Source organism: Passer montanus, unplaced genomic scaffold (genome assembly GCF_014805655.1).
Source record: "Passer montanus isolate IOZ18808 unplaced genomic scaffold, ASM1480565v1 scaffold1, whole genome shotgun sequence".
Taxonomy (NCBI): Eukaryota; Metazoa; Chordata; class Aves; order Passeriformes; family Passeridae; genus Passer; species Passer montanus.
In genome coordinates this window covers 24,743,587-24,758,117 of record NW_024356504.1, presented here as the reverse complement: position 1 = coordinate 24,758,117, position 14,531 = coordinate 24,743,587, and the positions used below count along the sequence as shown (strand labels likewise).

Genomic DNA, 14,531 nt, shown 5'->3' with positions numbered 1-14,531 from the left:
GAAAGCAATTTTCAATAGTAGAGGATGTATCTTATCTTTCTGCTAAGGTTTATTAAAAATATGTAGCACCTGATAATTTAACACCAAGTGAGTGGCTGCTAAATTTCCCCCTCTCTTTGTCCCTCTGTCTCACACACACAAACACAGGAATGCTTCTCGCCTGCCAAGCTATGTGCCAAGATTTTGTTCACTTTAATCTCAATCATATGAGTTAGAGAACCATGAAACAAAGTCTCTACCAAGTATGCTGACAGATTTTTAGTTCTCGTGGCTCCACAGGGCATCACTACAAGCACACGAAGGAACTTTTCTTATTAAAGGTTTCTGAGCTGATCCGTTTTCCATTTAAGTCACCATGAGCAGTATCACCATGAGGAACTCAACACTTGCTAACTGATACCATACACTCATCAAAATTATTTCATTTCTAAGTCAACAAAAAGCTGTGGTACCTCCAGCAGCATTGTGTGGTTACTGCTGGCATGAGGAAGGCATTTGGTGGCAGCTACTTTGGTGTGTTATGTCACATAACACCATGTCAGCTCAGGACTGACAAATCAAAGCATATGGTTTCAAATATTGGGGGGATTTTTCCTGGGGAGGTGAAGAAAAGAGACATGGAAAAACCTCTTTATGCCTTTTGGGGACCATCTTATCTTCTGAGTGAAGACATTTCAGAGATATCACCTTACCTTTGGTTTGGAGGAGCCCATGGTGATTTTAAGAGCCACAGTATGACCTGTAACAGCCCATAGTCTTGGCAATTAAACAAGTTCCTGTCCTTTGTTTTTAAATCTTGAACTAAAATCTGGGTATTTACAATTTTTTTTTTCAAATAGATAAAGCTTAAAGTCCTGAAACAACAAAACTCTGACCCATTTTCTTAACTGTAAGGCACAACTATTGACCACGGAATCTATTCAGGTTCCTCAAGAGAAGTTTCCATCTGTCTCGGTGTAGAGAGGCTTGTATTAATAAAGCAGGAATTATAGAAAGAAATAACTTACATGAATTTCAAAGCAGAATAAGCATGAGAAAGCAGTTTCTGATTGCAATATCTGTTTCCCAAAAAATTCAGTTATTCCAAAGTCATCATCTCTGACACCAAAAAAGGTGCATGAAGGAACCACAAGGAGAGAGCTAGAGGATCCAAGAGGTTTGTTGTGTTATGAAACAAAATGCTCACATTTTGCTCTCATTTACATCTATGCCATTCCTCCAAAACCACTGTTTGAGCGAAGACAAAAGAAGTTGGTTTGCTATAAAATTGCATCCATGATCTGTGTGGATCCTGATCATAATGAAACAATCTGCTGAGCCAACAGACAACTGGAGATCTTTGGAAAACTTGTTAGTTCCATAGGGGTTATCATGCAGTAGCCAATTTAGGGACAATTCTGTTACTAGATTGCTAATAAAATCAGTTTCATAATTTCAGGGGAGCAAAACAAGCTAAAGAAATCTTCCCTTAAAGAAGTTAAAGCCTTCACATAAAGCCTCCTTTTTAATCTGTCCTCCTCCTTTGCCCTCTGCCTTCCTCCTGAAGCTCTCTGTTGGTACAATTTCTCTCACTTAGGTATCAATCCCATTAGACTGTGGTATTATATGATTAAAACATTGATGTAACACAAGCTGCTACAGCAAATAATTGAAGTAATAAAATACAACTGCAGTTATTTGCTCTCTTGAATTGCAGGCAGAAAAAAAATAGGAGAAGGGTTTTTTTTAAACTGACCCCACAGTGTGGCATATGGACAGTAAAACTTTTTTAGTGTGTTTTCTTTTATTGCTGTAAAACTTTTTTGAAAAAAAAAATAGTGTAGTTGTAGTAGGTTTGGTTTTTTTCCCATAGAAAAAGTGATTAGTTTGCATTGTGCAATTATGTTTTCATAACATTTAAAAAAATACAACTTTCTATTTAAGCAGAGAGGTATTGAAAGGATCTGAAATTACACCTCTTTTCCTTTTAAAGGAACTTAATGGACTTAACTTCTATTTTTGTGTGTGTTTGTGTGTGAGTGAACATCTCTTCTAGGCCAAGATTCATTTTGTCAAGTGTTAGCCCAAAGTGTTCTATTAATGGCTGAACTGCAAAGTCTGACTAAATGGGGTTTGCAGTGGAAATCCTGCCAACTCCTTGTCTGTGATGGCATGTGTACTGTACCAGGGCATGGTGCCTCACAGCCTCAGCTTATTCAGGGGGAAAAGAGAGGAGTTTTGTGCCTCTCTTTTTACCTTTTCCATGGATTGGGGGTGGATACCCTCATGTGTGAGCTTCCCCGAATCTGCCTTTGACCAGGGGGTGAGTCAGGACCTTCATTCTCTCTCTGGCACAGAGCAAGTAACACACACACACAGTCAGCTGGCTTTAAATTTCTCTGGACTTTTTTGTTTCTGTGCATGCAAGTGTCAACTCCTTGATTTACAAAGTGTATTAACATTATTTTAATATCTAGAAAACGTTGTTTGATTCTTTTTTTATTTCGTAGGTTAAGTGGTTTGTTTTATTTATTATGCCTATTGAACAGGATTTTATGGAAAATTCAGAAGACAAAATGCCCTGTTTCCTTCTACATGTTCACAAATAGATATATTATACAATGCTAGAAAAAGGCAAAAGGCCAAACTCATCTCTGGTGTAATTCCAGTAAAAGCAATAAAATTACACAAGGCATGAATTTGGCCCAGGCATTGTAAATGTTACTCTGGTGAACACTGAGTGTCTGCTTGTTGTTACTGGCACGGCTTAAAATACAAATCCCCCCTTTTTTTCATAGAAATGGATACATTCCTCTGGAACAGATTAATCAATGAACCAGGTATCAGGTAACCATGACAAAGACAACAACTGGTTCAAATACCTGCCTGTTTTATGGCTTTGTTTCCTCTTCTAACCAGCTTAGATATCTTCTTTCAATTTTTAAAATAATTATATATTTATTCTCTTTTGTGCCTTGTCATTACAAGGCTTTTATTCATTTTTTCATTTTTTTTCTTTTTTGTCTGTTGTCTCCTTTTCTCTAATTTGTCTTGTATGCCCTTCCGTGATGTTTCCTGTTGACACTTCTTGATATTTTTTTCTAACTCAGAATGTGGCTTTCTAGCAGACACAGAGGCCCCAGAGTGAATACCCTTCAGAGCCAACTCTGACTTGGACCTTGCACAACACTATTAACTGGCTCTTCCTCTAAGAAAGGTGGCTATAGTGGGATTGCCTGAGCCTGAAGACAGAAATGGCAGAGGAAACCTTGCCAATATGTTTGCACTAAATTCAACCGCTCTTAATTTCTACTCAGAAGAAGAGTTTATTAAAAAACCAAAAAATAATAAAAAAAAGAAATAAAAGCACCAAACATTTTAAATCACAAACTTGCAAGGGCTTTTCTCAGAACTTTGTTGTTTCATATTGCATTCATGTGTACATTTGAGTTTATGCTCGTTGGCCACTTTAAAGTAAACATAGTTCAATGCCCTTAGAAACAGATTTTTTTCTGCACAACAGAATTCCCTAGAAAAAGGCTTTATCTGCTGAACTGCTGAATATTTTTGAGTGCATGCAATTTTTTTTTTCCTATCAGTTTGTTTTGCTTCCCCTTTTCTTTTTTTTTTTTTTCTCTTTTCTTTTACATTCAGTGAGTATAAAAGTTGGGAGCAGAAGCCTCCTTGGAACAAGATAGAATCATAAAAGGAATCTCATCACAAGCTAAACAGTACAAATTGCACATTCTTCATGGAAGTATTAGCTTTTAGTGCGTGCCTGGATCCAAGCATAATAGATTATCCCAAAGTGGGAAAGAATGAACAGAACAAAATTAGCAGAACTAGGGGCTCAGATCAGTTGGTGGAGCAACATGATCTCTGTACTTTCAGGGTACTGGATTCTAAAGCCACTGGAAACAGAATGTAAAATTATATCAGAGTAAGCAAGGAAGCATGTGCAGGCCTGAGAGAATCAAACAAGAGCTTGGAAAATACATTTCCAAAAGAGAACAAGTACTGAAAATCAGTGAATGAACTTGTAGGAAACAAACTGCAATTCATGAAGAATTTCTTGCTCTGAGCATAGAAAGATATGAGAGTGAAAAAACACAGAATACATTTCAGTGGTTGTTCAAGGGCCAAGTGCTGTTGGAGAATAACCCTGCACTCAGACAGAAATATAAAATGGGACAGAAATATAAAATGGGACAGGATAGGTCAGTCTCCTGAGGTTTCCTGTCTCAGGGAAGCCTTGCCAGAACAAATCCTTTATGCCACTGGCTGATGGGTTTGGTCTAACCGTGCTGGGAAGTGTCCCAGGAGCACTGTGCATTTACTGGGAGCCCATGATGGTGGTGAGCACACCCTGGCAGGACTACCCTGTACTTTCCTACTGCCTCCCTCAGGTCCTCAGGGATGGCAATGAACTATTTTTGAGTACCAAATAAAATTTAAAATTTTGCTTAAGCTGAATAAATCCTGAGGAACATGCTGTTGAACTCAAACCTGATAATGAGATTATAATACTTACAGAGGTGGAGATAGGTGTTGGAATCATAATCATGGTGGAGTTTAAATCACCCCCCATCCCTGGAGTGATTTAAAAGCTGTGTAGATGTGGCACTTGGGGACATGGTTCAATGGTGGCCATGACAGTTCTGGGGGAATGGTTGGACTCAATGATCTTAGAGGGCTTTTCCCACCTAAACAATTTCTAGGGGTGTTATACAGCGGCTGTGAATCTGTCTCTTGGCTGCACAAGCTTTGTGTCTTCTGCCATCCTCACTGCTTTATAATCCACTCACTCCACCATACCAAAGCCAACGATCTCAGAATGGGAATCCTCAGCTTTAGGAGGTGTTTGGGATTTTTTTTTTCTTTTAAAATTCTTCTGCAGTGCTTTCTTCCATTAGAAAATGAGATAGCATTAGACTCTTTTAAAAACTCATTTTTATCCTAGCAACATAAATATATTCACAATACTTTATATTTTTTAAAACTCATTTCCTCTTTGCTTAACTCCTTGAGATAAGTGAGCTCTCCTCTGTGTAAACATTCTACCAGAATACTGACTACCTTTTAAGCGATATATGATTTAGAAGGTAATGAAATATCACTTTCTTTTTTTTTTCTTTTTTATAAATAGGTTTTAAAGTGCTTTTAGCTGCACTTTAGCTTTTAGATTAACAGATAAAACTGATGAAAGAGACACAACCTTCTGTCACAGGGCAGCATGGCATTTGGGAGGTGAGGTAGTTTAAAATACTGTTTTTATCTTCATTTCTCTCCATTGGGATGACTGTATTTCTTTACTACATCCCATAAGCTACTTTATCTTTGCCCATAAAGTCATTTTCTCCCTTAAACCCTGAATATTCTGCATCGTGAGACTGCGTGTCTGCATGTCTGCAATAATCATGTGCATAATCAAGCACAGCTATGGACATTAAGTTAATTAAAGCCAAAATGAGTATCAGTTTTAGGCACTTTGGGGTGTCAGACCTTGGAGCCTGTGAGAAATCTGAATTTTGGAGAGCAAGAACTTAAATTTTTTTTTTCAAAACCATGCCTTCTTAAAATTGCACTTCCAGCTTTTAAGCGCCTAATGGTGCCCTCTGAAGTCTCACTGGTGCTACCCCAGATCACCCCCAAGCCAAGAGCCCCACACTCAGAGGGGGTTTTGTCACTGCTCTTATTTAACATGATTTGTTCCCTGGGTCTCAGTGCAATGAAACCCAGTAAATAATACACTGGACACATAGAGAAGATAACAAAAGGAAATAGTTAAGGTACTATAATAATTTTAGCCATTCTTTTTTCAGGTCACTATAATCTGCCCAAAGATAACTAATTGTTCAAAGTAAACATTCCACTCTGACCACAAAAGGAATCCATTACACAAACATATAATTCACAGTCATTTTTAGTGGGTTGTAAACAGTTTGGAATGAGCATAAAATGGGACAAAAATCAAAGTGAGCATTTAGAAATGAAAAAGTGTTTGCTACAAAAGGTCAGTCCCTTTACTTGGCAAACTATGTAGAAAAGCCTGGGAAAATGTTGAACACACAAGCAGTAAGGGAATTTTAAAGCCAACAACCTCCCTGTTTCTTTAAACAGACATCGGAACCTATAACTGGATCCTGTCAAACAAACGACTGCAAAAAAACATAACAGCTGCTAAGAAGTAAAGTTGAAAGATAAAGTTTTCTAAGCTAAGAACCTTCTCAGAAGTGGACTAAAGGTCTTTCTTAAATCTTTAAGCAAGGTTATGGATCCCAGGGTGGCTTTTAGGCATTGAATCAAATATGTAATTTTGTGTATCATTCCTGTCAGAGCATCCTGTGCTCCAAGAAAAGCAACAGAAAACAATATCTGCAACGTCCAGCTCAGCATGGAAACAGTACCTGTAATCACCAGCTTTGCTGCCTGCAGTGTCATTTTTCAAGTCATTTAGGCTGATTTGAGAACTCTAACTTGGATTTGGGAATGGAGGGAGAAAATGAAGGATGTTTCAAAAGAGAGATGAAAGTTAAATTATATTTCCCTGGAGCATTAGGACTGTATTTCTTTACAAAACCCAAGCCACACTGGATACCCTGGGTAGGTTTAGGATACGGACTGCTCGGGGTGTTCATTTACTCTGTCATTAGACACACAGACAAATGATCTCCCCTGGAAAAGAGTTTAGCATCAGACTGTTTTCACACGATAAAACACTACTATGAGAAGTATTGGATGGCATGTTGTTGAGGTACAACACAGACTGATATTTTTATTTTTTTTAATGCGTTCTACTCATGCCTTTCACATATTTTTTTTAAAAAGAAAATGAAAAAGAAAAAAAAAATGACAGCCAGGACTTCTAAAGGGTCGTGGATAACAAAATAAATAGGCGACTCCAGAAATGACTGGAAATTATATCTGGCCTAGAAACACCAAAAAAGTCTTGCAGTGGGCCCCACCCTTGGCAGAAGTGAGCAGTGTGTGAGTTACAGTGCTCTGGGAGGATTGTCCCAGGCTCTCCTCCCTGCACTGCTCAGCTCAGGGCTGGTGCTACCTGTCAGACACTTCCCAGGGGGAAGAAGGAAGAAGATTGAAGAACAGACTGAAAAACAGGAATACAGATTGAAAAAGCCAGGTCAACAGATAGCCCCAGAAAAGCCTGAGGTCCATTCAAGGTAGGCGTAAATGGTAAAGTAAAAGAAGAAAACGGAAAAAAACACAGAATGTGCTTTTCTATCAAAACCTTTCCCCTGAAGTCCCTGGGAAGACAGAAAATGAAGAAATGCTGCAGATCTTCGAGTAGTCCCTGTATTTCTTCAATCTGATTGCTGCATGGTATAGAATTATTCTCTTACCCTCACCAGGTCACATCACAGACATGGGAGGTTTTTCTATTTAGGATGTTGCATGAAATACTAAGGATACAATACATTTTCCCAAGATAGTTTTAACTTTAGAGGCACAGGTCTGGGTAGCTCAATAACCAGGACTAGAAGTTCATCAAAAATTATGAATGAATAATTCAGTAATTATTATAAGTAATTCATAAGTACAGGAAGAATGAAGAGAAAAATGGAGCTTTCTTAAAAAAAAAAAAAAAGAAAAAAAAAGAAAGATAATTTCCTTCTAAGTTTCCAAGAACAGGCACATTTTTATTGCCTCCCTTTATTAAATTCCACTACCAGCTCTGCAAGATGGCTGAGAAAATGGAGAAAGACCTTCTGCTTCACAGTCCTACTTCAACAACTAAAAATACAAAAAGAGGCTGAAAAAATGGAATTCATTCCATTTATAGCACATTCACAAGTGAATCCTTGTTGGATAGATAAATATGCATTATGGTGTGAGATTTTTTTAGATCAGATCTTAGAAAGCACCCCTGTTCTGAAATGGGAAAGAAGCAAACTAGGGGACAAATGACCAAACTCTGATCTAAGTTAGAGCACAATATATTCAGAATGAATATCCTTTTGATATTCATTTTAAAATACTCTAACTAAACAGGAATTCTTACCAATGGTTAATGACAACCTGTACATTTCTAATCTGTGGGAGAATATTGCTACATTTGGCTATTGTGTGTAACCTTGTCCACACAGGAAAATGTACTAATTAATATTGTTTATTCAGATCACTGCTAGACTTTTTTTTCTGTGATTTTCTGCACCAAAAACGCAGTGATTTTGCTTTAAAATTCAGAAAAATAAACAGAAAACCAGTAGCTGAATAAAAACTAAATCCATGAGCTGATAGCTAAGAGCACAACCGTTCATTGGATCACGAATGGTTTGAAAGTAATATTTAGGGATGGTCTCCCAAGGTCTTTTTTTCCTAATAATGCTTTATCTGAAGCGAAGCACGCACGTAACATTTTTGGTACAGTTACAGTATGTGGATGATATATCCTCTAAATAGGAAAAGAAAGCTTTTCTACCACAGCCAATATGCCAGCTGTACCGAGTATCTAGGCCATTTTACTAAGACTATGAAAGTAAACATACAGTTTTCATTAAATGTGCCTTTCCCATAATTGGTACATAAGTATTTCCCATGACTCTGCAGTTGAGTGTCTTGGCTGGAGGCATATCTGGCCATTAAGAGGAGGGTTTCAGATCTGTTGAGTCTCAGCCATGCCGGGAGACTTGGCACCTCCACATGCTGCTTCCTAATACCAACCCCGGCACAAAATGTCATCAGAAGCTTGCATAAACATTGGACTTAGCTTCACATAAATTACTGCTGTCCTGAGATAGTTTATGCCAGAACTCAGTAAAAACAACACTTTGAGTAAATAGAATGTGAGTAAATGAAAGCATCTTAATCCAAGAAAACGATAATAGAAAAAAAGTGCATATAAAATATAAACTCATAAATATAGTGATAACATGAAAATTTTATCTCATGCCATGTGATTAGCTTTTATTTACATGTTAGGCTAACCAAAACGGGTAAGCTTCTCTAAGTCACAGCAAGTTTGAAGGAAACACAAGAACTATAGTGCAGTACTCAGAAGGATGACCGCCTTTGAAGGAATGGTGATACATCCAGTTTCCAATATGACCATTTTGTTGATAATCACACAGACTGTAAACATCTAATTACATTCCTTGAATTTTTCTATTACAGTTCAGCAGTGCAGAGACCTCTGGCCTCACTTCTGCTTGGAGGACTGGTCAGATACTCCAAAACATCTATGAAATATCCAGCACATTCTTGAGGGAACTTGTGCTGAGGTTGTAACCATGCAGTTTGTTAGACATGTTCTGCATGGAGCGGCATTTTTGCAATCTAATCTCTGCCTTTCCTTTTCATGTTCTGAATTTCACCTCACAATTCCTCCTCTATTAATAGGCACTTCACACATTTTCCCCCTTTTTTTATCCAGCCTCCAGCCTTCCTCCACAAAAACCCAATGCTACTATCTCCCCCTGCTGAACGATCTCCAGTTTGTTTCAGTCTCTGACTTCCTGCCAATCATTCTGGGAATAATAATATCCCAGTGCTCTCTTTGCTGTATAATTAAAGCATGAATTTCCCTGAGTTTGAAACTCCAGGGTAGTTTTATTGCACCTTTCACTATAAAACCAGGTAACAATGGCAGAATTAAAATAGCTTTTTCCTTTGTGGGTAACACTCTAAGTATCTTTTTATTTTTCATGGATTCTCTTGTTCTGAGACTCTGGTATATGGCAGTGACAATGGGTTCACCCAGCCTTATTCTGAAAATAAATTTTCTATATTTTGCAAGATATATGTTTCCCCAGATCCCTGGAACAAGTTGTAAACTTGTAACAGATGGTGATGAAGCCTCACATTTTTATACAATACATTTTAAGATTCTGCATCTACCGCATGCACCTTCCAAAGAAAATGACCTTCAGTGAGAGAAGATACACACTGCAGAAAGGAAGGCAGGCAAAGGTGTTAAGTACATCTTTTTTGTACTATGAAAATCCTTCTTATTAATCAAAACTTTTAATGAGGATGAATACTCATTTCAGTATTTTTGCAATATCATGGCTTTTAAAATAACTGTAAAAATTAGACACCCGCACTCATTAAAAAAAAATTAAAAATGGTCATGCTAGAATAACATTTATTTTGGTTAAATACAATTCAAGACATAGGAAAAAGTATTTGCCTTACCTTCACCAGGGACTTCAGAATGAAATTACTGACATTTTATCGATGGCTAACATTTGCTTACCCAGAGAAAGACTAAACCAACAACATGTCAAAAAAATATGGAATAATCAGCATGAATGAGTTCTATTAATGTCTTACCATATAAAGAAAATGAAGATACACAGAATGTGATATAGTTCCATTCATAACTATATTATAGAGTGTACTGTCTGCCTAGCAATCCAAGCAGAGTTACAAGGTTAAAGTTTTGATTACTATTAGAGAAAAAAAAAGTATTAAATAATAAGGTGCTCACCTCTTTTTTCAACAGCTTCTATGCAGAGTCTTACAAACTGGGGAACTGTAGATTTCTCATGCTCACAAACCAAGTGCAAATGGGAGCCAAAAATTTGATCTACATTTGGAAGACAAGAGGAAAATACATCAAGGCATATTATTATTAGTGGGATTTTTATCTCTTCTCAGGTTGCCTATTAATTTAAAATCAGATACTGAAGATGCATAGACAAAGCTGGAATCAAATCCTTTTTGAGTCCTAGTGGTCATCAGCTTTTGCCCCAAAACAAAATCCCTCCACATCTGCTGCTCATAGTGCTTGATGCTTCCCCTTGGATTCAATTTCAATTGCCACTTCCACCTTAATTTTGACCTTTGTAAGGCTTGGAGTCTCCAGAGTTTGGTTGGACCTGCCATAGAAAATGTGCAGGCAGTTCCAGAGCTACAGCTCCGTAAGTCATTGAATACAAATTTCTACAAGATGCACTTGGTCCAACCTGGAAACTCATCTGGTTGGGTGACCTGTCCCTTCCATGCATTTGGAAGTTTCACTCTTTCATGGAGCACTGTATGAGGGCAACAACTTCATCACTTTGCATCATCAGGACTCAGCACAATTTCATCTCAATTTCACAAAATCTTTTTCTTTACTGATCGAATTGCCTGCTCAGAAAAACAGAAGATACTAGATGCCTTTTGATGAGGATTTCATCTTATACGATATTTAACTAATGATTAGTCTCACTTCCTTCACGAGCAATCCTTTAACTAGATAATGCCACCTTTTAGTTTTTGTGATTTCAAAGTTTTGATCAACTTTGACTGTTGATCTTGAAATATATTTGTATTAGCAGGTTCAACCCGTCAGATTACTAATTAGCTTCCTCCACCTCATTTCCACTCTGTGTGTTTGAGAGATTATGAAAAGAGCAATCAGTAACAGGGACGTTGTCAGCTAAAATCAGAATGAATCAAACAGATGAGAGGAACTATTCAATAGGAGCCAGTTAAATGCTGAAACAATAGGAGTGTACTGTCATCATTTATCCAAAGAGACAGTCTCCATATAGCATTTCAACAGAGCACTACAGTTTGTAAATTGGTGTGGAGGCTTTGAAAATTATTATATAGATAGCTGAAAGGTGATAGCACCAGTCTGGACTTTGCATAGAAAACCCAGCAGCTCCCATGGAATTGGATGTTTCCTCCATAGTCAGTTCCACCATACTGGCCCATAACCAATTGTTTTTTGCTCTAAAACCAACTTATCCTCACTAACAAGCAAAACCCCATTATTAAAAAAAATTCTGTGCCGCAATGAGCTTCATTTTCATTAATCACCACTATTTCATACTCAGATTTCAAGAGAACTCAATTGCCTTTTCTTTCCTGATACCCAGAGCAGGGAACACAGTGACAGAACCAAGGTGCAGGGCCTGGGTCACTTTGGACTTCTCAAGATGCACCAGGGTAGTTTATTGCAGCACCTCCCAAAGTGTGTGATCTGCATTCTGGGAGAGTACATCAAAGCTTGAATTGAAGTTAGTCAGAGTTTGGGCTGCAGAAGGGATGGAGGACTGGGTTCACAGCACTGCTCTGAGGAAGGTTGTGTGCATGTGTGGCGTTAAGCATTAGCGAACAGTCTGTTACATGTTTTGGGGTTATGTTTCTGACAAAGCACAGTCTGGTTACATTTTCTTCATAAAACATTTATAGCTGCCTTCAGTGGTAATTATACATACAGAGATTTATGATTAAAATGTACTAGCACTTCCTCTTTTGACATCTTAATTGTTTTTTAAAATTTTAGCAAAGACCTGTCAAATTCTTCGCATAATATGGAATGGTCTCCAATGTAAATTATGTTAAAAAAGAAGTAAAAACATGTCTTATTTGGTGGACAAAGACACTTGTAAACAATTTCAGAAGCAAAACAGGCAAAGAACTGCACTGTGTTTAGATGGCAACACACGAAGAACTGAAATGAAATTAGTGTGTTGCTGTTCAGCAGTTTCTCTTCTGTGTTATAACCACTTTATAATCAACTTCTACGATTATTTCACAGTTACTCTTTCAATCTCCAACATGAACACAGAATGTTTGGTATTCCTGGGAGGAAATTTTGAACAGTCTGAAAAGAGTTTTACAATTCTCACCTAGTCCGTTACTTCATTTCTTGGTTCAGATTCTATATATTCAGCAAAATATTTAACCCCATTTTTTATGCCTTTCACTGCATGGATATAGTCACATTTTTGTACTACACAGTTAAGTTTTAAATCACCTCTTTAGAACACAGGCACTCAGGATTTTTATCTTGGATGAAAGGACAGCAAAATAGCATTAATACTTCCTGGGCATCAAAATAGTCTATGGTAAAACAACAGCACACAACTGCTTTGGAGGGGTTTATATTCTCCTTCTAGAAATTCATGAGTATTTACAAGTACACAATCCCATGAGTCATCCAAATAATGTCAATTCTGAGTACTCCTGGACCACGAATTCTGTGACTCTAATAAATTGATTTTTTTGCTGGATCTGTTTCTGCACGTAAACATGGGAATGGCAGCAGTTCCACTGCCATATTTACACTTGTGGAGGTCACAGGGATGCTTGAGGAATACTCAACTAAGATTTGTATTTCAAAAAACAAGGAATGGGGAATTGCTCCCTTTTTTTCGGCTAGATTTGTAGGTAACTAAAATTAAAATATTATTTTCTTATTATTTTATAAGCGTAGACATATACATATTTTAAAACTAGTTTAAGGGAAAACTCTCCAGAACATATTTTCAAAAAAATAAAATAACTGCTCCCAAAGGGATAAGGAAAGCAAAAACCCCCTTTATTTGATTTATTTGTGATAAGGTCCTCCAAAACTTCATCTTTTATGACTTGAAAAAAAGAGATGTACACAACACTCCTAACCTCCTGTTATGACAGTTTATGTTTCCTATCCAGCTTATTTAACTCAAATGCCTGGGAAATAGACACAATTACCACCTTATGGAATGCTACTTAACTTTAAATGCTCCCCTCTGAATAGAAATCCACTTTATCTTCTCAGAGTTATTCCAGTTTCTCAGGAATTATTTCCTCTATAGGCTCCTGAAATGCTCTTGTTTCATCATTTAAAAATTTAAACTAACAATTGTTCAGAAATATCTTTTATTAGAACAAAGGCAATTCCCATGCAGTGGATTCTGTTCACAAGGGCTCGTACAAAGGAGCTGCATACTATGCCCATATACAGCTTTAATCATTCACTCTTTCAGCTGTTATCAATTTAAAACCAATGAAACTCCCACACTGAGTCCATTTGAGCAGTCAATTTTAATATCTTGGGGCATCTGTAGTTATTCTGAATTGGCTGCAAAAGCAGAACTAACAAGTTAAGCTCTAACCATAAGTCTACATCAGGCTGGTAAACCATACATCAAACACCGACAGTTAGTCAATACTGTAGTATGAAAAACCAACAAGCATTTTTAAGAAGAGCAATATATTCATAATATGTTTGGTGGTATGGTTTACATTACACATCCCTGCTATCTGCACGTTAAAAATTCTGCTGGAGATGGTGGGGTGTGTGACAGCTTCACAGAGGGATATAAAACCAGAGAAGGGAATGGACGTTCACAAGTTGTATAATATAAAATGATGATTATGGCTGCAATGAATTGCTCATTCTGGGGAGCTTCAAGTTTTCCCTGAGGTTGACAGGGCTACTTTATTTTTTTTTTCTTTTGAGTAGCTCTCTCCAGCTGCAGCCAAGCCCCTAACCCTGGGCTGCAGAAATCTTGACTATGGGAGACAATTCTTCTGGAAAAGAAACAATTAAAACAAAATCACTAAAGCCACATCCTCACTGAGAATGTCATTGTTTAACTGTTTTGGGTGTACATGGATGAGATGTGGCCACACTTGGAAGAAACTCATACTTCAGTGTTTTTTATTTAAAAACTAGGAAGGACATGGCCAATACTCCCATGTCTCAGGAAGAAGCTTAAATTCTGGCATGAGAGGAAATGGTATAATGGTACAATGCCCAAGTTTTTAGAAATGTGAATTATATCTATGTAATCCTGTGCCTTTCAGGAACAGAATTAACTGTGCTACAT

At 37.4% G+C, this 14,531-nt stretch overlaps 1 protein-coding gene across 1 annotated transcript in view; it reads right to left on the bottom strand.

Moving 5' to 3' along the window:
* ARHGAP15 (Rho GTPase activating protein 15) overlaps positions 1-14,531 on the bottom strand; it is a 322,265-nt gene that overhangs the window by 114,757 nt on the left and 192,977 nt on the right. The window contains exon 11 of the mRNA XM_039702307.1: positions 10,427-10,525. Within this exon, the coding sequence (XP_039558241.1) occupies positions 10,427-10,525 (99 nt within the window). The remainder of the gene's footprint in view (positions 1-10,426; positions 10,526-14,531) is intronic.